A 22,662-nucleotide genomic window follows, 5' to 3' on the forward strand; every position below is an offset into this window, starting at 1 on the left:
TTTACTCTGACTTAATTTAAATCCTTATAATTCCAACTCTTGTTTTCATCGCTTTAGGCTTATAATTCAACATTTACCCTATATGTAGTCTAATTTACCAATACAATATCGCCAGGAAACTACTTGCTCCAAGGCATGTCTACTTGCAACAATCGAGTTATTTCATTTAGAACTGTTGCAAAAAGAAAAGGGTTTAGAGACAAACCTTTGTGGATGTAATTTGTAATTTTGGTTTATTTTTGGATACACATCTTGCACTATATTAATATTTTTACATGAAATACCCTTCTTTGTCATTCTCCACTAAAGCACTTCAACCTTATTGTATGTCTTTTTTGGATTTATAAAAACCACGTAAGTGTCTTTTTATGTAACCTATCTGCAGTCTGCTGCAAGACATGTCTCCTTGGAACGATTGAGTCATCTCATTTTAGACTACTACTAACAAAGGGGCTTAGGTTCAAACCTTAGCGGATGCAATTTGTAATTTGCATTCACTTCGGATAGCTATCTTGCACTATATTATTGTTTTTACAGGGAACACCCTTCTTTGTCATTCTCCACCAATGCACGTTAACCTTATCGTATGTCTTTTCGGATCACTAAAAACAATATAAATTTCTATTTGAAAAAATTAATATTAATAATTCAACTTTTCACTCATCCGCTGTAAATAATCTTAACTTTGGATTATCTTTTAATAAACCAATTTTTGCCCTTATTTGCTGTCAGGGCAAAAATTGAATTATTAGAAAATAAAAGAATTTGCTGACAGAAAACTAACGATAAAAGTTAGACTTTTAAAAAATAATCCAAAATTAAAATTATAAATAGTATTTTTTTTTTTTTTACATATATTGCTTTCATAATAGATCTTCTCACATGATTTACATCTTCTCATATTTCAATCACCTCGTACATATCCTACACTCTAATAAAGGAATATTCAGAAAGAAGTGAGAACTTAAAAAAACAAAAAAAAAAAAAAAAAAAAAAAAAACTTTTTCATTTTGTGGAAGCCGGGAAGAAAACAGAAAACAACTCCATAGTTGGCGGATTGAAGAACATAATTCTTTCATTGCCGCCATGGACGAAGAATTACTGGAACTGCAGAGACAATTCGAGTTCGCTCAACAAGCTAAATCTAGTATTCGATTATCTGAAAGAAATGTCGTTGAATTGGTTCAGAAACTTCACGAACTTCAAATCATCGATTTTGATCTCCTCCATACTGTTTCCGGCAAAGAATACATCACACCTGTAATACTTTTTTCCCTCAATTTTTAAGATTCTCTTTTTTCAGGGATTTCTAAGTTCGATTTTTTTTTTTTTTTTTTTTTTTTTTTACTTCTTCTCAATTTTATGTGATCGAATTAGAGGTTTAGGGTTTTGATGTTGACATTTTTTTGTTAATTCTAGTTGTGTTTTCGTTCGATGATACAAATCGTTGATTTTGAATATTCATTGTTGTTGCCAGCATTTGTGTTATTGATTTGATTAGTTTAATGATGATGATGGTTTATAAATTGTTATTTCACATTTAAGCTATGCAATATGAATGTATGCTGGCCTAGCCAACCGTTTAAGACCTGTTGTCCCAGACGTATTAGGGCTGAATTGAACTAAGGTATTAGAATTGATGGAATTGGACCTATTGGAACTTATAGAAGTGAAAATATGGGAGTGCAAGACTGAAACCGATAGATATAACTTATTGGAACTAAACTAAAATAAAATGATTGGACTTAAAATTGGTCTCAGAAATACATCCGTAATGAGGCATTTTATTGAGCCATTAGCTCATTACTATGACAAAAAAAGAATGGTGGATTATCAATTCTATTTTACATGAGTGAAATAAAGATTTAAAATTTAGAAGTTACGAAGTGCTTTCAATTGTCATCCACTTCAATATAGTTGCTCCTACCTTTGTGGTGTGTGTACTGTAGAAAATTTGGCTGTTGTTTAAGTCAATGGTAGTAATAAGAGGAGTAAGAAATGTAAAGCTGCTTCTTATCTTCTATAATGCTTGTTTTTTTGCATGATTGGTTTTTAGTTCTTAGTTCTTACATCACAAAGGATAAATCAAGTTGTTATAGTTAGGCTATGCTGGTGAATTAGTTCTCCATTTTTCTGGATTCTTCATGTACATATGCCATTCTAGATATTTCTTAGACTTCCTCTTATTCTACCTTACTAATATCTAGTTGCTAGATATTTCTAGTATACGTTAATTATTTATTTCATAGATTTTTCTAGATTATATTTCTAATGGTGTGATAGGAGATGTAGTGGATGCAAATATAGCCTTGCAATGACAAAGTAATTGTTTCCGATTGTTTTGTTTTAGTTGGCATATTATATTTTCTGTTTGTTGTGACTTTTATTGCTATCTTGCTTAAATAAGAGACTTTACCATATATAAATGGGTATTCATACATACATTAATGTTATTGGTTTACTTTCGCAACTTGTGAGCACACTAATGAGATAGGATTTTCTTGATGTATTTTGTTTGCTAAAATAATTTCATGATATGATTTGTATATACAACAGGAACAGCTACGGTTTGAGATATTAGCCGAGGTAAATAGGCTAGGGCGTGCGTCGTTGATTGATCTTGCGTACAATATTGGTGTTGATTTATATCATGTTGAGAGACAAGCTCAAGCTGTAGTATCTGGTGATCCTGAGCTTATGTTAGTTCAAGGGGAAATAATTTCAAATTCTTATTGGGATACTGTGGCTGAAGAAATCAATGAGAGACTTCAGGAATGCAGTCAGATTGCTGTGGCTGAGCTTGCTGCTCAGTTGCAAGTGGGTTCAGAGCTAATATCTTCAGTATTAGAGTCACGACTTGGGAATTTGGTATGATGATTCCTTGAAATATGACAAAAGTCAACAATTCCATCTTTTGTTTCATATTCTAGTAATATAAGTTTTGACGTGGGTTTCTGTCCATCTGTATTCACTGTGTAGATAAAAGGTAGACTTGAGGGTGGACAACTGTATACCCCTGCTTATGTTGCACGTGTAAATGCAATGGTTCGTGGTGCCGCTAGGGGTATTACAGTTCCAATGAATTTGTCAGCCTTGTGGAGCTCTTTGCAGCAGTTACTCCAGGGAATGGAAGGGGCTACTGGTGTGGCTGTGGACAATTCATTTTTCCAGACATTGTTCAATGGATTGGCGAAGGAGATGGAAATTCTTGGTTCGCTTCGTGCTGGGGTTCATTGGACACCTGCTGTAGGATCATCTTTTCCATTTACTTATATCTGTATTATGTTTTTTTACTGAGGAAATTTTTTTCTCCAAATTAACGCTCATGCCTCTTTGGTCTTGTGTGGGTTACTTTAATGATATTACTGTCTTGATTGAAGTTGTCATGTTTTTGATTCCAGGTTTTTGCTTCTGCTCAGAAAGAATTTGTGGATTCTTTTCTTTCACAGGTATGAAAGTCATGGAAGTTACCTATATGAATTTGTCCCCCATCCACATCCACATGTTAATGTGCGTAAACAGTACCTAAATGATAATTAATGCCATGACAAGAATGTTATCACTGTTGCCTTTTTGCATGTTTATGTGACATTGTTTTTGCATTTGCACATGCAAATGTTGCATGGCTGTCTTTTGCTTATGTACCATGTTGAAAAGAATATAGTACGTTTTAAAAATGAAGTGGGTATGAGAATGGAATTGGTTTCTATTTTTGTTAGAGAAGTAATCAAGTGCTATTGTACTATTGGCTACCATGAGTTTGGCCAAAATATAGTACGTTTTAAAAATGTAATATGTGCAAAAATAACGACAATTGAAGGATCGGTAAATGAATGTAACTACATACAAGTTATGACAAGTAATGCGTCATTTTTATTACGAGATCAAGATTTATCAGTTTATCACATGTCATTTCCGTTTAAAAAGCAGAGGATTGTAGCACTTTTTTTAGTGAGATTCAGGAGTAGTTCCATGCTCAAAGGTAATGTAAAAGTTGGGTGTTTGTATGTGTGTATGTGTATCTACACAACTGGTAGCTTTTGCACATTGTACAGTTTCATCTTTTGGTAAGGTTTCCTGACCCATTCATCCTTGTTTTGGTATATCCTCTCCACAATTCCACATTTCAGCTAATGCCGTACCTTGCATGTATTGATGAGTATGAATGTACACAGAATTATAATTCGAAAGCAGGGGTTTTGCAAGGTGCAGGATATCAGAAAAAAAAAATATTACTGTCTACATATGTGCTCAAAATCCTTGAAAAATGTTTAACAGCTATGACCAGCTGAAAATCACAAACACAGATTGGATTTGAACCGTCGATTGTGAGAGGGTTTGTTTTGAATTCATTTGTCATATATTGCTTCCTATGCATCATTTTAAGGTAGGTTTACTACCTTTTCACATAACACTGAATTAAGTTGACTTCTAATCTTGCATTAATAGAAGTGTATGGTTATGTTTGTAGTTGGTGAAATATCTTTCGGCCAAAAAGGCTTTATAAAAATACCGTTCTATTAGAATTTCGTTGCATGTTTTCCACGTTAGTAGGATAAAATCCTTTGAGTATTCATCATTCCTTTATGCCTATAGTGAAAGTGCAAGAATCTTGCTATGAACTAACTTTATTTGGAGATCTCTGCAGAATTTTCTTTCCCTAAGGTAAAAGAATAAAAGCGGCTTTGAGCTACCTCACATGGAGCTAGCTGTCAGCAATCAAGAGTTAGCATTTAAGGACTTATTTGATTTTTGGATTTTACCAAGGATTAGTTTTAATCTTAGAGTTTGATAGCTTATTTTCTTACATATGGCAAAGTTTAGGATGAATCATTCAGTTTCTCATGAAGATTGTATTATCTTGATTGCTTGAATATAAAATAGAAAAGAAGAGTGGAAAATTTGGAATATTTCAACCAAAGAAAATTCTTCTCAGTGTGGCCAAACCTTACCTACTAGTCGTGGTCATTTATTTGGTTCATTGCCATTAATTATTTTCAAAAGTTTTGAACTGTCAAAGTGATGTATTTCATACAACATTGCATTCTGCCTGTGTCACTAAAGTGATTTATCTTTAACAATTTTTTTTTCAACGGCTGATGGCCCAATATTGTTGGAATTAGGGCTTTGTTATTGTTGTGGATGGTGCAATATTAGTTCACATTACAATCTGTAATTCTCATGTTTGTTTGTATATTCTTTGGCAGAATTCCTTCATAAGCTATGAATCTCTTCATAAATTAGGATTACCCCAGCCTTTGCAGTACTTACAGGTAAACTGCTACCCAATCTTCGAGTTGAGAATTATGTTAATGTTTGCTTCTTTCATAACCTAATCCCTCTTGTGAATTACTCTCTAATAGTCCAGGTATCCAGAAGGTATTCCTTTGGTTACCATGTTTATTCATCCCTCAATGATTGAGATGTTAGATGCAGCTGTGGAGGATGCTATTGAACGAAATAGCTGGTGAGGGTCTATTTTTTTTGAAGTATGCATCACTACTGAGTTTATCATTTTGTTGATTTTTTTCAATTTGCTCACATCTTAAATAGCTTGACCACTTGAATTGTTCTTTTAGCTGGTTGATCATTGTAATTTGCGCAACTTTTATTACTATTTACTTGTTTGACAGTTACAGTAATATTTAAGTGAGGAGTATATCAAATTTTTGGAAAGGCATATTATGTTTTGTTCCAACTTAATGATGATTATCATGCTTCTTTTACGGATATAAGCCAAATTCTTGAGCCTATCTGAATTCTGAATTTTTATTTGGTAACTTCTATTAGCATGCAGGAATTTGAAGTCATAATTTTATCGAACAGTTTGTTTGCGTAGAAGTCTTAACTGCGCTATTAAAATGGTAAGAAGTTGAGAATTCATAACAAATCACAAGCCAGTCAATGTTATCAAATGTTTAGTAAATCTACTTTGGGAAAATGCTTAATGCTTAAACATAGCCCTAACTCTTGTGAGCGACTTTGTATTCCAATAAATTCCTATAGACACTTATGACTTATTGGATTTGACGAGATGGAAAGCCTTCTTTATACAGCCTGCGTACTTAAGCTGGCATATGTCAAGACTCAAAAGTTTTGTCTGCTCATGCATTATGAGTCAGATGTTTTTTCCTTTATTAATCCATATGATAGTTTCTGCTTGAAGCACCCACTCTTTAAGTACCATTACCATTTCTTATTTTCCTTGGAAAGTTGCAGTGAGGCCCAAGGAGTCAAGACTCAAGATGAAGCTATGATAGAACTAAGCCTTGGGCTCTAGTTGTGGTTGGCTGCGAGAACTGGTTTGTAGATGATTGAAAATAATATTCTGACAGTGAATATATATTTGTGCAAGAAAAGCATATTTTCATCCCTATTTATCAGCTTCCTCTTCATTTTCTTACCATCCTCTCTCCCTCAGGCCTCATGTACCTTTTTCTTTGCTTGCCAACTCTTGCCAAAGAAGCCAGCAAAGGAAAATGGTTTAAAATCCAATTGAAAACAAAATTTTGGTCAAAATGCTCCTTTTATTTTAATTAAATGCAGTCTTTATGGTATAAATGTTTCCTTCAGATCAGAGACCATCATGTATCGTTAGCCATTAAAAAACAGTCAGAGGAGGGTCATTTCCCCAGTTCAGGAGCAGCCTTAATCCGGTTCACTCTTAGTACTTGTTATAAAACATTATTGCCTCAATATGCACTGGATATTTTTTTTGTGATTTGGGCTAATGGGAGGGTGCTTGGCTGCTATATGCTTCTGAAATTGAGACAGCTGGCTGTTTGATGTACCTTTGTTTTTGAAGATTTTTGTTTATTGTAATTCATGGCTGAGATCTTTATGGTTTCATAAACTGGTTCATTGTAGTTTTCTATAGCATGATAAGTTGGTTGGCTACCTGTTCCAAGGCCTCTGTTTAATTGTGGATTTGCAGTTTTGCTGAAGTGTTGGAAGTTTGTAACATGTTACTATAACCTGTTTACTACAGAAAATTAAGGAGATTAGTACATATATTGGTTACTTTGTGTTTACTTTTATGCCATTGTGCTTTCCTTTTACTTAAGTCTGATAAATGAAGTGCTACAGGATTGATTCTCTTATGGTGCTGCCCTCTTTATGTGGCTCACAAGATGCATATAAGATTTTGTCCTTGTGCCCATCTTTACAGTCAGCACTTAAGGTGATATCTCATGGTTTTAGTTAAGATTCTTCCGTATATGTTTTCTTTTAATAATATTTGTGTCATTTGGTTCTCAGTCTAACAAAGCGCTTATCGTGGGAGAGTCCTATGTCCTGAGTGATGGCTTCATCAAGGTATGGGATACGGATCCTGGAAATTGAATTATTTTGCAAAATTTTAGTGTGAAATGAGTCGATGACTTGATAAATATTAAACTTGTCTGGGGACATGGATGTCTCTCAATAACTGGGACATAGATATTTTCCTAAGATGTCAACTTTAAACTTTTGTAAACAGGTGAAACTTAATGCTTGCAAATCTTTTGTGCTGTTGTGTAGGATGTCTTTACTCGACTTGACAAGGAGATGCAAACATCCATTTCTTTTTCTTCTCCTAGTGGAGTAGGTGATGAGAAGCATCTGACGAAGGAAAGCAAAGGTGGAAGTGCTCCAAGTAGGTTATCAGAGTTTAGTGAAACCACTAATGAGAGTGGAAATAGGCCAAGCATAGAGAAAGGTTCTAGAAAAAAGAAAGGTAAATCTACAGGGAATACTAGAAGTTCTGCCATTGAAAGTGAACTCGTTAGTCAAGAGCCTGTTCCCTCAAAATCTAAGAGGAATCAGAAAAAAGGAAAAGACACTTCAACATCACATATTTCAGAATCAAAAAGACTGAAAGAGGATGGAGTTAGTGTCCCTTCAGAGGATTGGATAATTAATAATATATTAACTTTGGTTCCTGAGTTTGAAGAGCAAGGTTTGTTGAATAGCTCTTTGTTTTCTTTATACCTTGTCCTCTTTATAGTCATCTTTTATGAATTTCTTATCTTCAATTTTTACATAGTATTTTTGTGCTGCAGGTGTGGATGATCATGAAACAATCATTAAACCCTTGGCTAACCATTTGAGACCTATGTTGGTCACTTCATGGAATGAAAGAAGAAAGGCAATGTTGGCTGAAAATTCAGATAGAATGAAATGCATCCTTGATAACTTGCAAAAGAAGCTTGATGAGGTTTACTGTCTTATCCATTTTGCTAGAAAAATATCTTAAAGAATCTCTAATCTTCAACTATAATTATAGTTAGCCAAGCTGGTATGTTTGTTTTGGAGCATTGAGATTTTTTTGGGTTTTATTACCTTATTTAAACTAATCTGTTGAGTATATGAGCTAGCTAATTTCTAGTATATTTGATTCTGATTCTGCTTCTTTTGCCGTCATAACTTTTTGGTTTTTTTTTCCAGCTTTACATGAACATGCAGCTTTATGAAAAAGCATTGGACCTGTTTGAAGATGATCAAACGATCTTTGTGAGTTTATTTTAGCAACATTTTACTTTGTAAAACATATGTTTTTCATTAGTGTAGGTCATGGAATTTTTCCCTTGTTATATTTTACAGGTTGTATTACACAGACATTTGCTAAGAACTACTGGATCCATAATTGCTGACATGCTTTTGTATAACTTGGTACTGCTTTGTCCGAAAGCTGTCATTATGTTCTTTAAACCATCTGGTGCTTTACTTTTTTAATGAGAAGTTAAGTTTTTTGAATATAGGATGTGTACAACAAATTGAAGAATGGAATTGCAGTGGAAGATTCCCAAATTGTAGAGCCTGTTTCACTCAGTTCTGGTGAAAGGAATTCTCTTGTATGTGACTTTAAGGATTTCAGTTTATGTTGGATTGACATTTAGGAAATATAGATTAAATTTACCTTTAAGATTTGGTATATGATCAAGCTTATTGTTTTAACTTAGGCAAAAGGCTTGAATGGTTCCCTATCTGTCAAGGCTGTCGCTTTGGTGGAATCTTTGGAGGGAAAGGTTGGTATGTTTATAATTTGTAGTTAGTTTCTCTCATTTTTGCTTACCTTCTGAGATCCTGTGGCGAAGTCTTCCTCTTAACCTTATTCTATTTGACTACTCTACACATGGAATGCTTTCTGTGCACATCTTGACGAGCAATTTGTATCTTTGTACAAAGTTATTTGTTCTGCTGAAGTTAACAGCGTCTAGTTTGCTTTTGTTGGTTTTATTTTTTCTTATTTTCCAACAAAGTGAGGATAGAGAAGGATTCCTGTAGTAAGAGCTTCACAAATATCAAACAAATTTTTCTTGGGTTGCATGCTTTTATCTTGGTTACTGTTTGCTATACAATGTACAATTTTGAAGGCATGTCCTGGACTTTTCTGTTGTTACATCCTAGGTGGTTAGATTTTAGATTAGAGCAGGCAAAGTATCAAAGGCATTCTGCACCCTAAACCATGCTGAATGGGACCGATACAATCCAAGTGACATAAAAAGAATTGCTTAATGATAGGCTAAAGATCCCTGGCTCACCAAAAACAAAGTAAATTGTTTTTATCTATGTATCGTTTTATGTGTGAAAGACACATCTTATTTTGTGCATTTTTATTCTGTAAAGTATTATTTCCACAAGCTTATATGGGTTAGCCATTAAGACTCTACATTGTATTATGCTTAGTTTCAAAAAGCGCACTTCAAAGCTAGGCTCAAGATTTTTTTTTCTAATCTGGACTAAGCGAGATATAAAACACGAACTTTTTTTTTTTCTGCCTTGTACTTTTTATGCCTTGTACTAAAACCGAACATGGCCGTTTTGACCTGTTTTAACTTATAGATTAAGAATAAAATACAAACTAATAGTGATTGACAAATAGTGTCAAATCTCAAAAGGGACAATTAGTAGGATAAGAAAAAGTATATTTTGCTTTTTTTTTTTTTTGAAAAACATTAATGATAAGAATTAAAAAACCCCTTGAACCATTGGGTCAAAATAAACTTGACAAGACCCGACTCAATATCCTCCCGACTAACCGTTTACTGGTCTAATCTTATCGGTCTTTCTAATACTCATTCTTGTAGATTCTTCATCTTTTTCCTTCTAGATTCCTATCTTTTTTTCTTTACTTTGATTTTGTTGAATTTTCTGGTGTCTTCAATTTCTAACTGCTACTCTTTTAATTTTTCTTTTCTTCAAGTTTTTGACTACTTTTGTTGGCTTTTCTTTCAAAATTTCTCTTTTTCTTCTTTCAATTCAATATTCCTCTATGAATTTTTGTCTTCTTTCTTCTCATTTCATCATTTCTTCTTCCCTTTTTTCGGGGTCTTTATCTTTTTTCTCTTCTCTTTTCATTGATAAAAATATGATAACAATTAAACACAATCACAAGCCAATTAGATAGAATGCTTTAAAATATAGGTTTATGTACCCCAGTCGTGGGCCATTTTACACTATATTAGTGGTGTAGCGCAATGATAACGAATGTTTTGAATCTTTAATTCAAATCTTATATGAATCACATTGTTTTACCTTTTAAATAGGCTTTTGAACTGTAAAAAAGTGCACTGCACCTATGAAAAGCTCGCACTTTTCTCTGCGCCTTGCCTCTTTTAATACTAAGGTTCCGAGAAATTATGATTTGGAGATTGGGCGACATTGCTAATATTATGGAGGGAAGGCTATAATTGTTTTAAGGTTTCTCAAGGATCATATTGGTCATGTACAGAAACCCAAATTTTCCCTAGAAAAGATGAGCTGGAGGGTTAGAAGTAGATTCTTATTTGTGATTGGCAAGAAATTCATAATTATTGGAGATAGCATTCCTTTGGTCACATAACGTACTCGAGAATAAGAGATTGAACGTTAGCACGACTCTGGCTGACCAGGCAAAAGGTAATCGTCATACCCATATTGCCGTAGTCTCACATGTAGCTTCTTTGGAGTATTACTGAAAAATGTTGATGAAAATGGTAAAATCCTGCAGGCTTATGATTAGTCTTCCAATCTCATGACAATTTTATATTAGCATTTTGGATTCTTACTACGACATGGGATGGATTTTAGTGTAAGTTGCAGATTTCTTTAGAAGGTTTTCATTCACACTTGAGATGTTTGCACCCTTACTAGCTACGTAGGTTATTTTAGCAGGATCTTACAAAAAGGCTTCCTTGATTCTAACAAAATTTTTTTATTTCCTGTTATGCACATAGTGGTCTTGGGTACCTATTATTTATGGAGAACATGCGTAGGAAATGTGAAGGCAAACATACTTTGAGTGAATGTTTAGGAGCTAAGGAGAGTTCTGTCCAATTCCTTTTACACCTTCCAGTTGTGTCTTGATGGAATGACTTAAGCATTTGCTGCATCTTGTGTCATGATTCCTTCACTTTTATTTTTATTTTACGTTTTTTATTTCCTTTGTTTTAATTAGAAAATAATTTTTCTCTGAAGAAAGAGAGCAGAAAATGAGGACAAGCTGTCTTCTCAACTGAAGAAAATTATAGATCAAACACAGGAGCTGTTTTGCATCCTTATGACATGCCACTTAATTGCCATGAAAACTTTGCACCACGTCATATGAAAACGTGAATCTTCCCCCAATCCAAAACATTTAACTGACCGACCCTTATTTATGCAAAGAAAGCACCCTCAATCCCTGTTAACTTGTTTTGTCACAATAAAGAAATACATATGACTGAGACTCACTGTTAACTTAGCAAAGCATATAGTCCTTTGTCCTCTTGGTTTTGCACTGTGGGGGGATGGCATGGAGTTTAAGGAATTGGGTTGGGTGAGTTAGTTTTTTTTTTTTTATCCTTTTGTGAGTTAAGGGGAGGAACTAAGAGAGGGGAAATAGAAAGTATAGGTGTGTTAGAGTGGTGAGGTCATATCCCAAAATAGTAATGGGTGAAACTCATTGGGACAGACTAAAATAGATGTGGGGCAAATTTAGAAGGACGGAGGGAGAATGTATTTGGAGAAATAGCCAAACATGGGCTTTGCGTTGTATTGGCTGTTCATAACAGGGATATCAGCTATTGAGATTTAAAGATGAAGATAACAGAGGATTAATATTAAAATGCAGTATGTGAAGATAGTTTCCCAGCTTTGAGGAGGAGATCTCTTCCAAATCAGCTAATAGCTCAACAAACACAACAATTTTTAGATGCCTCTCTCTACTCTCCCATTCTTTATAGCCTTATTCTTCCTTCACCTCTTTTATCTCTTTTGCTAATGTTTTTACCAACAAAACTCGAGCAAAATTATTTCTCATTCTTAACATACCCCCATTGCCAGTTGACTGCATTCTCCTTCTAAGTCTTCATCCCCAAATGGAGCTGATTAATTGATAGGGTTAGCTTAGGGACCTGATGAGGTTTTCTGTTTTCTGCTGTTTTCACAAATGTAACACAACTCTCCTCCTTGTTTGGGCTTGGGATGAGCAATGAATAGCAAAATAATACTCACTATCAAAAAATTACAAATGTGATGAAGTATTACTTACCTGTCATTGATTGATCACAACCCCTTTATGGACCAAGAGTAAATGCCAGAAGAACACCTACTGATGGAGCTGCTTTTGGACCAGGTTGTCACTACTAATTTTTTTAGTGATTGTTTCTTTGGTAAAGAAAGTTAATGGGAAACTGTCAAAAGTACAGATTAGGGATGAGAAATCCCAAATGAGATCATCTAAAATATACATCACAGTCTCCCAATTACTTTTACAAAGATCATTTAGAGTAGCATGGTCAAAAAGACCAAAGAATTGCTTTCTCCAATATAATTTCCAACAATAAGAACCCATCGTTCAAAATTCGTCTATTCCTCTCCAACCAAATTGGTCTAAGAATTGCATAGCAGCAAGTCCAGCAACATCTCCACAAACTTTTCAGCTCCCTCTTATTTCCAAAGCCTCAGTGATCAAAAGAATAGAAAATCCCCAATCCCTTGGACCTACCCAAAGATCTCCACTTATCATAAGAGTATGCCCTATATTTTCTCGTTAAACTACAATACAAAAAGAGATGATCATTATCCTTTCCATCTTTCAAGCACATAACACATGATTCAACACTTTGCCAGCTCTTTTAATTTTGAAATTCTCCATAATGTCGAGGTTCCCTAAAACCACCAACCACACAAAAGCTCTAATCTTACAGGGAACTTTCGATTTCAAATAAAGTTAGTTTCAAAACGTTGATTTAATGAGGAAGAAAGTGATACTAAGCATGAGTGAAAGAAGCACAAGAAAATCTTGTAGATGTATCTGAACACCAATACCTAGAATTCGAATTTTTAGATGGGTATTTTGAAGAATGGATAGCAAATCAACAACGAATTGAAGGTCTCATTCTAAAGGATGAGGATTAAAGAAAAAAAAAAACCATGCCACTTGAATATCTCCCTCCCTACAAGAATACAAATTACAAATAGGAACATCATGTTTAGTGGATAATTGCTATAGTCTTAGAAAAAGGGTTTTGAAGGGTTGTACTTATCCAAACATCTTCCCCAAATTTAATCAAATTGCCCCTCCCCGCTTTGAGTCGAATAAACGTAAAACAAATTGGAGATACTTGAGAAATTGACTTTTGAGGATTGAAATATAAAGAACTTGGATTAGCGCATACATCCCATAGAGATATTGGAGATCCAAAGATGCTTCTGATGACTCGATGCCAAAGAAGATCTGGTTCATGAAGAAATCTCCAAAGCCACTTACGAAGTAATGCCGAATTTTTAACCTTCAAATCCCCTACTCAGACCTTCTTGATGAAACGACAGTCTCACTATCTCCGACTTCACTAGAATTCCTTTTCACCTCTCTATCTCCCTCCTAAAGAAAATTCTTCATCTTCTCTAAAAATTTTAGTAATGGATTTTGGAGTGACAAAAAAAGAAAATAAAGTAAAGTGGAATATTTCTTAAGCATGAGTTGACAATATTGATTCTACCTCCCTAGGAGAAAGATGATTTCTACCATCCATCAATCTTTTTTGAAATCTTTTCAATGACCAGCCCCTAAAAATCCTTTTTGTCTACAATTAGATCCCAAGGGCAACCACTTTGCAATTAGTTGAGTTAGCCAAAAGCTCTAATTCCACATCTACCAAATTAATTGCAGCAAGACTAGACTTCTGAGAATTAATTTTCAAACCCGAAATCTTTTGAAAAAAAAAAAATCATTCTAAGAGCATTGCAAAATATTTTCCTATCTCCTGATATACATAGTATAGTATCATCTGCATATTGGAGGTGACTAACCATAATGTTCTCTTTACTCAACCTACATCCTCTCTCAACTCATCTTGTAAGTATTCTACTCAAAACATCAGCAACTAAACTGAAAAGAAATGGAGATAAAGCATCACCTTGTCTAAGACCTTTGAAAGATTTAAATCACGCTCTCAAAGAACCATTCAAAACCACCACAAAACTGGAAGAATTAAGGCAACCATTGATCCATTTTCTCCATGGTCTCCCAAAGCTCCTCTTTTCCATGACCTTGTCTAAGAATTTCCGATTGACTCTATCATAAGCCTTCTCAAAATCAAGCTTAAAAATCATTTGATATTTTGCACTAGTGTTGAGGCCAATGGGTCTGTAATCGCCGACCTTCAAAGTCCGTGCTTCTTGGGGACCGTGGGATTTATTTCCTTCCATCTCAAAATCAACTTTTTGTTTTTAATTTCATCCAACTCAAGGCCTTTCAAGCCAACTGGCATGATCATGGTCAATAAGACTCCAATGCAAGCAACTTCCACAAAAGGTCTCTCATGGTGAGATAGTGAGAATAAATCCTTATAGAATCTTGATATCTCCCTCCCAATCCCTTCATCATCCCTTAAAATCCGACCATCTTTGCTCGTCGTTTTGCCAATGAAGTTTTCCTACTTTTCTTTACAAAGTATATAATGCAACAATGCGAAAGCCTTACTTCCTACAATATGAGGCCCATTACATGAATTAAAACAAAATCAATGTGGAAAATTGTCGCCAACAAAGATTATGCATTATTTGGCTCTCATTAAAACTAATCTATAAATTAGAAAATCAATTTCGATGATCATCTATTTATTCTCCTCCCCCAACCAATTTTCTTACTAATGTATCTTTCGGTCTTCTTTGCATATGAAAAAAGAATCTAAACATTTTCTCTCATTTGTCTAGAATATTCGTAACTCTAACAATCTTTCTTGTGTCTTTATATTGGATTATATCTAGGGTTGAACAAAGTTTGGTTTAAACCGCAAACCAAACTAGACCAAACCGTAATTTTAGTATTTGGTTTGGTATGCTGTCTAAACGGTTTGGTCTGATTTTTTTTTTAAATTTATGGTTTCTGGTTTGGTCCCAACTTTTTATTTTTTAGACTAGAACAGACCGAAAACCGTACTATGATCGAAAATCATAATTTTTTTATAAAAAATATAGGTTGCTACCTAAATATTTCAAGATGTAGTTATTTTTATAGTAATATATAATGGAATGATGTTGAAGCAATCAACTAATTACAAATTACTCCGTTATATTTGGTGATTGTCGGTAACAAATATTTGCATAAACACATCTATTAATTTGGAAAAAATATAAAAATAAAAAACGTAGACCAGATCAGAACAGTTTGGTCCGATCCGGTCTGGTAATTTAAACGGTCTAGGCCGGTTCGGAAAATTTTTAGGTCGGAATTTTTTGTCCTGGTCTCATTTTAGTGTCAGACTAGACCAAACCAGACCATGTACGCCCTATTATATCCTATAGGGTATATCTACTCATCCGCATTAACATACACATCTCGGCTATCACATCTTTCGATAATGATTTATTCTATTTCTAATAGCCAACATGTTGACGTATATGGTAGAGCTAATCTAATGCAAGTCCGGTCGAATTTTCTTTTTGACTTTAGTGGCACATCTTGATTATGTGATATTGCAGTCATAACACTTTATTTGAACTACCCGCATCGAAGCATATGCTTAACATCTTGATCAATATTTTAGTTGTGAAAAATTTACGTCAAGGTACTGTAACACCTACTTAGAAGGGTTCCTTCATATATATCTTTACAACACCTCTATTGTGATCCTTCATGCCGAATAACATTTCATATACTCTTTTTTAAATTATTTTGATTCTTATATCTGCCTAAGCTTTGAACCCGTCTTTTGTTTCTTCAACTAATGTGATGTCATCGATGAACAACATGCACCGTGAAACTTCTTCCTTTGACAGTCTTGTTATCTCATCTAGGACTGCTGCTGACAACAAAGAGCTCAAATCAGATTCTTAGATGTAGAAAATTTGTGCCCCAAGTCGCTTCTCTACATGTCCTACCACTAGGTTGTATATCTTTAGACATATCTTGGACTATACCTATATACTTGCGTAGCATCCCTTTTTTCCATAGCCCCCTAGGCCTGCTTTTGTTCTTTGTCATAAACCTTCTTCATATTAATAAAAATCATAGCAAAATTCATGAAGGAGTGCATATACATCTTGATTCATTTTTTTCTTAAGATATATTCTCAATTTATCAATACTCTTAAATTTCTGTGTGTGACAGAGAGTGGACATATTCATGACAGCATTGACAACATTGGTGGAAGAAAGGTAACTTTGAGCTCAACTATTGAAGGTTTTTACTTTGCTGGAATAAAATTTTAAATCAGTTTGTTAGATTGTTAGTACCTCGATTATATACCTTATTTCTAATAATTTGAAGTAATGTATTTCTAGTGGATTATATTTGAAGAAGCTCGATAAGAAACTGGAGAAGTCGCTTTTGCATTCGTATCGTAAGGTATGCATTTTCTCTCATCTATACCATCTACTATAGTTTTCCTAAACTCTATTCTAAGTTACTTGTTATTGTTTAGGAAATATTAGCAAGTACATGGTTAATGGCTAGCAGAAGGTGATTAAATAGACCACAGCATATTCTCAAATCTCAACCCCTAATAATCTCATTAATTCTCAGTGTCTGCAGCTGTGGGAATATGCTTTTGCTTACAGTAAATTCTATTCTTACAGAGGATAGACTATTACAGCAGCTACTTTGGGTGCTTATATAGTAATCTGTATAGGATTCAAGTTTATTAGATATGGAAATGTTGCAGTACTTGTGGCCTGGATGAGACCTCAAGGTTTGTGAGCTATTACTATGTGCCCATGGGATGTGTTGTTTTAACGTGGAAATATATAATCATCCATGCATTGAATTCGGGAACTAGATTTTGTGTTTGTAGTTGTAATTTCAATTCTTACCTGAGTCACCTGACAGATACAGATCATGCAAGTGACACTTTGATAGTATGTATTGGACTTGCATTACAGCATGACTTATACAATAGTGGCTGTATATCTGGCATCCATTAAACATTTTGAACGCCCATAGTCCGTTAAATTTGGAGGCATGTCAAATTTATGACTCACAAAACACATCCCAATTGTGTAAGAAAGCTGATACTGTCATTGACTGTTGTCGGCCATACACATTTAGCACATTGTCTGAATTTTGAGTTTTTCTGTAGCTTATGCTAATGTGGAATGCTTTGGCGTGGCCGGTAAGTCTCAGAAGACTCTTAGGGTCATTTTACCTCAACTTGTAAACTCACTAACACACCTCCAAGAGGGCTTCAATTTCTTGACTATGTTTAGCCTGATTGTACCAATATTAACTTCACAATTATCATTGCCAGCTTGGTTGTAAATTGTAAACTTCTTTCCTTTAAGGCTGTAGTTACTCTGCTCTCACTGAATTCCTAACCTTGTGATGCTGAAAATACAAAATCTATGGGTTCATGTGGAAACAACTTCTTTATTAGTACAAGGTACGGTTGCATACATCCGTGGGAGCCACTTGGAATTGGGGTAGTGCTATGTTGTTGCTGTTGCTTTAATGTAGGTGTACAAACGCACCCTAAACTAGAGTTTTTAGTTTATTATTTTAGAGAATCAATGGTGAGTAAAACAGAAGGGAAGGTTTTGACAGTTCAGTTACTTAATGTCTCCTGTGCAATGTGTGCAATGTGTATCCAGGATCTCACATCTCAGGTATCCATGGAAACTGATCCAGTTGTACTTCTGCCAAAAGTTGTCTCTTTGCTTTATTTGAAGGTCAGTTAATTAATTATGTACAGTTATGGAATCAAGAATTCATCATATGAAGATCTATTTTCGATTATGTTGACATGCTAGCTCGTTCCTGAATGACAGATTTATAATAAAGCACTTCAGGCTCCAGGAAGGGCCATGTCTACTGCTGTTTCTCGATTGAAGGTAATGCAAGGCTGCATTATTCATGGAAATTTATTATGGATTTTCCTGTATTTTGTGAGGAGTGTACAATTGAACATCGTAGAAATTAACATCCACTAAAGTTGAGAGATAAAGTTCGGTCTAATCATTTTTGTTCTACATTGGAATTTTGATGCATGCTATTACAATATATTAATTCATATTTCTAATTTGTTGCAAGAGTCAGATATTTAGCTACTTGAAATTAATGACTGTTCTCTAAAATATGTTTTATCCCCAACATTCAATACAATAGTCCGTTGTTCAATGAGTTGGACTTGTGACTATGGTTCTGAAGTGGACATTTGAGCCGTATCCTGTCTGTTTCTGTGTATTGAGACGGGGTTCACTCTGTTTGCACATGTTACTTGTAAGGTTTACATTTTCTGTGCTTTAGAAACTACATAGAGATGTTTTCTGTTCTTGATTTCTAGCCTTTTTCAGTTTGAGAAGATTATCTAGAGCACATCAGGGGTTGATTATAATGCAATTTCGCTGCATCTGAACATCGTATCTCTTCTTATTTCAGGATAAGTTAGATGAATCAGCATTCAAAACCTTGATGGACTACCATTCAGCTACCGTTACGCTTTTATCACTGATGTCTGCTTCTACTAATGTTAGTAATTTTGCTTTTCAACTTTGATTTCTCTGATCTGGCAGTTATCCTTTTGCAAACACTTTCTGAATATCGATGTTCTTGCTAATCCCTCGAAAGTCTCTCATTTTATGTTCTCTGTAAAATTAAGCACAATCCAGTTTTCCTTAAGAGAATGTCACTTACATCAGCTTACTTTTTCTGTCAATCAGGAAGATGATTGTGCATCAGACAGAATCACGACAAAGAAGGAACTTTTGGAGAACCTAATTCCGACATTAAAGGATTTGGTTCTTGGATCTTCCCAACCTCAGGAGCAAGCTGACACATGAACGCAACATAAACATTCTATCCCGAATGGTTTTCGTTTATTTATATGAATAACTCTATAGCACAAACCATAGAGTAAAATTACTGCTTGAATTTCTTTCTACGGGTATACAACATTACAGATTTCACAAAGGATTGCTGCTCTAATGAGATGTAGACAATAACAGATGAAATATGTATCCTTGAATAATGGAAAATGACAAGCATTACTTCTCTAATTTTTCCTCTTGTGAGTGGTTGATTTACAAACTAGGAAAGAACATTGGTTTTGTATTTTTGTGAATATTTTATCTTAAATATAAGGACCTCCATATGAATCTACTTTATGTAGAAAATGTATCCATGTCCCGACCCGATTCTTTCTGGTATCCGATATTTGGGCATCCGGATAAATCAAGTTGGGACACGAGCCGTTAAAATAGTTAACCGACTAACCGGGTATCTGGCTTTCTAGCTTTTCGGGTACATGAAATGTCGGGTATTCGGTTGTGATACCCTACCTAAAATATCTAAAACCACGTAGGACTGTCCAACCTGTAAGGTAGCTAGATTGAATCTGACTTATAAGAGCAATACAAAAGGATAAGATTTCGGTGAAAACTAACCTTTAGCAGTTGTAATCAAACTTTATGTCTTAATTAAGTATTATCGTTACAGGAAGAGTGCATAAAATAATGATTAATATTATAGATTCTTTTTAAAATCAATTATAGAAAAGTAAGTTTAAAATTATCAAATAATTATGTCTTATTTCAGTTGTTGGTCAAGTTAAAATGTGATTAGTATTAATTTTTAGTGAAATTAAATTATCATGTAACTCTAAAATTAATTGTGTGTATGCCCTCAGGAATCCTTTGTGAAATCTGCAATGTAAAACCATTAACAATATAATTCTCTCATTTGGTTTTTAGGTGAACTTTGTTGATAATTGTGTGTATCATCAGAAGTTTATTGAGAGTAAAATGATTGTTTTCTGTTTTGTATGTGGATGATATCTATTCGTTACACGTTGAATCTAATCAAGAGATTTCTATCAAAGAATTTTGAGACAAAAAATCTTGGTAAAGTCATCTTTGTCTTGAAGAATTGTGATACTTCGTGATATATCATGAGGTACGTACTCTAAGGTCATCACGACGGAATTATATCGATAAGATCTTGAAAAGATTTGAAATAATGTTGAGCATGTAGACTAGGGAATACATCTATTTCCAAAGAGAATTAATATAATCTTCGTAATCTAAGGATGGATCATTAGATAGTAGCCAAAAGGGTTGTGAGGAATTCGAATAAAACAAGAGATGACATGCTTACTTACAGTCTACAGAAGGTTAGCGAACTTAGCGGTCAATGGATATCGGTCATCATTTGGACATAAATGTACTTGGGTAAGTGGCCCTAAAATTAGAATTATTTATGGTTAAGCAAAAGTTGAAATTATTATAGGAAAATGAATAAAAATGTTAGATTGAATTCTAGGTAATTTTACCAAAAATAAATTAGTGACATTTTTTTCATTGTCGCTAAATAAATTCCACTAAGAATGATTTTGTTTCAGTAACTTTATAAATAATCACTTTAAGACATTAAATGTAAAATGAATCAGTTCAACAGAGATATAGTTTAGCCAAATATATTCCACTAAGAACGTCTTATTTGAGAATTTGTGTTTATCTAATTATTAATTATTATTATTATTTAATATATTTACATATCTATTAGCTTCCTAAATCCTACTTCCTACAAAACGTTAAATTATTTTCAACAAATTTTTCAGAAAAGAATAGGTAAAGTTAGAAACGAAAAGATGTTATTAAATTGCCCCAACATAGAAATGAAAAGATTTTTGTAGAGCTGTTCAAAATAAACCCGACCCGAAAATCCGACCCGGAATCGAAAATTATCCGACCCGAAAAATGTAAGTTTTTTAGGTTTACCGAGCCGCAATTACCCGAACCGATACTTCACTCGAACCGTTTGATAACCGAAAAGGGCAAAATCGAACTCGAACTGCAACCGAATTTTATAACCGACATATAAACCTTAACCGATGTTACCCGAACTGAACAGTGATTGACCCGAGTCAAATCCGACCCGAATTATGCACGTAACCGAATGTAACCTGACTAAAACCGATTAAGATCGAACTGTTTTTCACCTGAACTGATACAAACCCGATCGATTATTAATCGAACTGTTTTTAACCCGAACTGATACAAACCCGAACCGATTGTAAATCGAACTGTTATAAATCCGAATCAAATTTTCACCTAATTTTAGCAAATTAAGTCCAATTTCAGTTTTCTAATAATACGGAAAAAGGAAGAACACAAGTTCTATACAGAAGAGATTGCATACAGAATATATATATATATATATATATATATATATATATATATATATATATATATATACATATATATATATATATATATACATATATATATATATATATATATATATATATATATATATATATATATATATATACATATATATATATATATATACATATATATGTATATATATATACATATATATGTATATATATATACATATATATATATATATATATATATATATGTATATATATATATATATATATATATATATATATATATATATATATGTATATATATATATATGTATATATATATATATGTATATATATATATATGTATATATATATATATATATATGTATATATATATATGTATATGTATATATATATATGTATATATATATATATATATATATGTATATATATATGTATATATATATATATATATATATATATATATATATATATATATATATATATATATATATGTATATATATATATATATATATATATATATATATATATATATATATATATATATATATATATATATATATATATATAATATATATATATATATATATACATATATATATATATATATATATATATATATATATATATATATATATATAAACTAATTGAAGTAAATTGATCTGTCTAATATTAGCGCTGGCAAAAGCTGATCCGACCTGCTAATCTGATCTGAAACCGACTCGAAATTAGCGGGTTTGGGTTTAGATTTTTGACCCAATTAATTAAATGGGTCAACCCCACCTGATCTGTTTATTAAATGGGTTAGGTTCAGGTTGAATATTTAAACCCGAAAAAAAAGCTGTTTAACCTATTTATTAAATTTAAGACGGATCAACGTTTGCCAAATACTTCGTAAAAATAAGATAATACCAATTATCATGTATTGAGGGATTTGTCAGCTGAAGATGACTTTCAATAAGAAAGGAAGTTGTCCCACATCGGCTAAGGGATTTGTCAGCTGAAGATGACTTTCAATAACAAAGGAAGTTGTCCCACATCGGCTATGAAAGATACTAATAAAAGAAAAATCCTTTAAATCACTTCCACAGATCTCATACCAACTTACGC

The 22,662-nt window shown here is 33.4% G+C and overlaps 1 protein-coding gene across 1 annotated transcript; it reads left to right on the top strand.

The window, feature by feature from the left end:
* Positions 1–915: 915 nt before the first annotated feature.
* On the top strand, positions 916–19,465 carry LOC130812523 (E3 UFM1-protein ligase 1 homolog). Its single transcript, XM_057678017.1, has 20 exons — positions 916–1,260; positions 2,557–2,868; positions 2,980–3,246; positions 3,402–3,449; positions 5,208–5,273; positions 5,364–5,467; positions 7,087–7,180; positions 7,258–7,314; positions 7,519–7,936; positions 8,040–8,194; positions 8,425–8,490; positions 8,581–8,649; positions 8,739–8,831; positions 8,940–9,005; positions 16,556–16,602; positions 16,729–16,792; positions 18,031–18,108; positions 18,208–18,270; positions 18,818–18,907; positions 19,099–19,465. The coding sequence occupies exons 1-20, from the start codon at positions 1,087–1,089 to the stop codon at positions 19,216–19,218; spliced, it is 2,451 nt and encodes an 816-aa protein (XP_057534000.1). The 5' UTR covers positions 916–1,086; the 3' UTR covers positions 19,219–19,465.
* Positions 19,466–22,662: the final 3,197 nt, after the last annotated feature.

The sequence above is a fragment of the Amaranthus tricolor genome, chromosome 5 (genome assembly GCF_026212465.1).
Source record: "Amaranthus tricolor cultivar Red isolate AtriRed21 chromosome 5, ASM2621246v1, whole genome shotgun sequence".
Taxonomy (NCBI): Eukaryota; Viridiplantae; Streptophyta; class Magnoliopsida; order Caryophyllales; family Amaranthaceae; genus Amaranthus; species Amaranthus tricolor.

What these genes read in the sequence shown, in the direction of transcription:
- LOC130812523 (XM_057678017.1), top strand. Translation starts at nt 1,087, where the DNA reads ATGGACGAAGAATTACTGGAACTGCAGAGACAATTCGAGTTCGCTCAA. An exon ending in CTTTACAGTCAGCACTTAAG is followed by an intron (nt 7,181 to 7,257) that starts GTGATATCTCAT and finishes TTTGGTTCTCAG; the next exon opens with TCTAACAAAGCGCTTATCGT. An exon ending in TCCTGAGTTTGAAGAGCAAG is followed by an intron (nt 7,937 to 8,039) that starts GTTTGTTGAATA and finishes TTTGTGCTGCAG; the next exon opens with GTGTGGATGATCATGAAACA.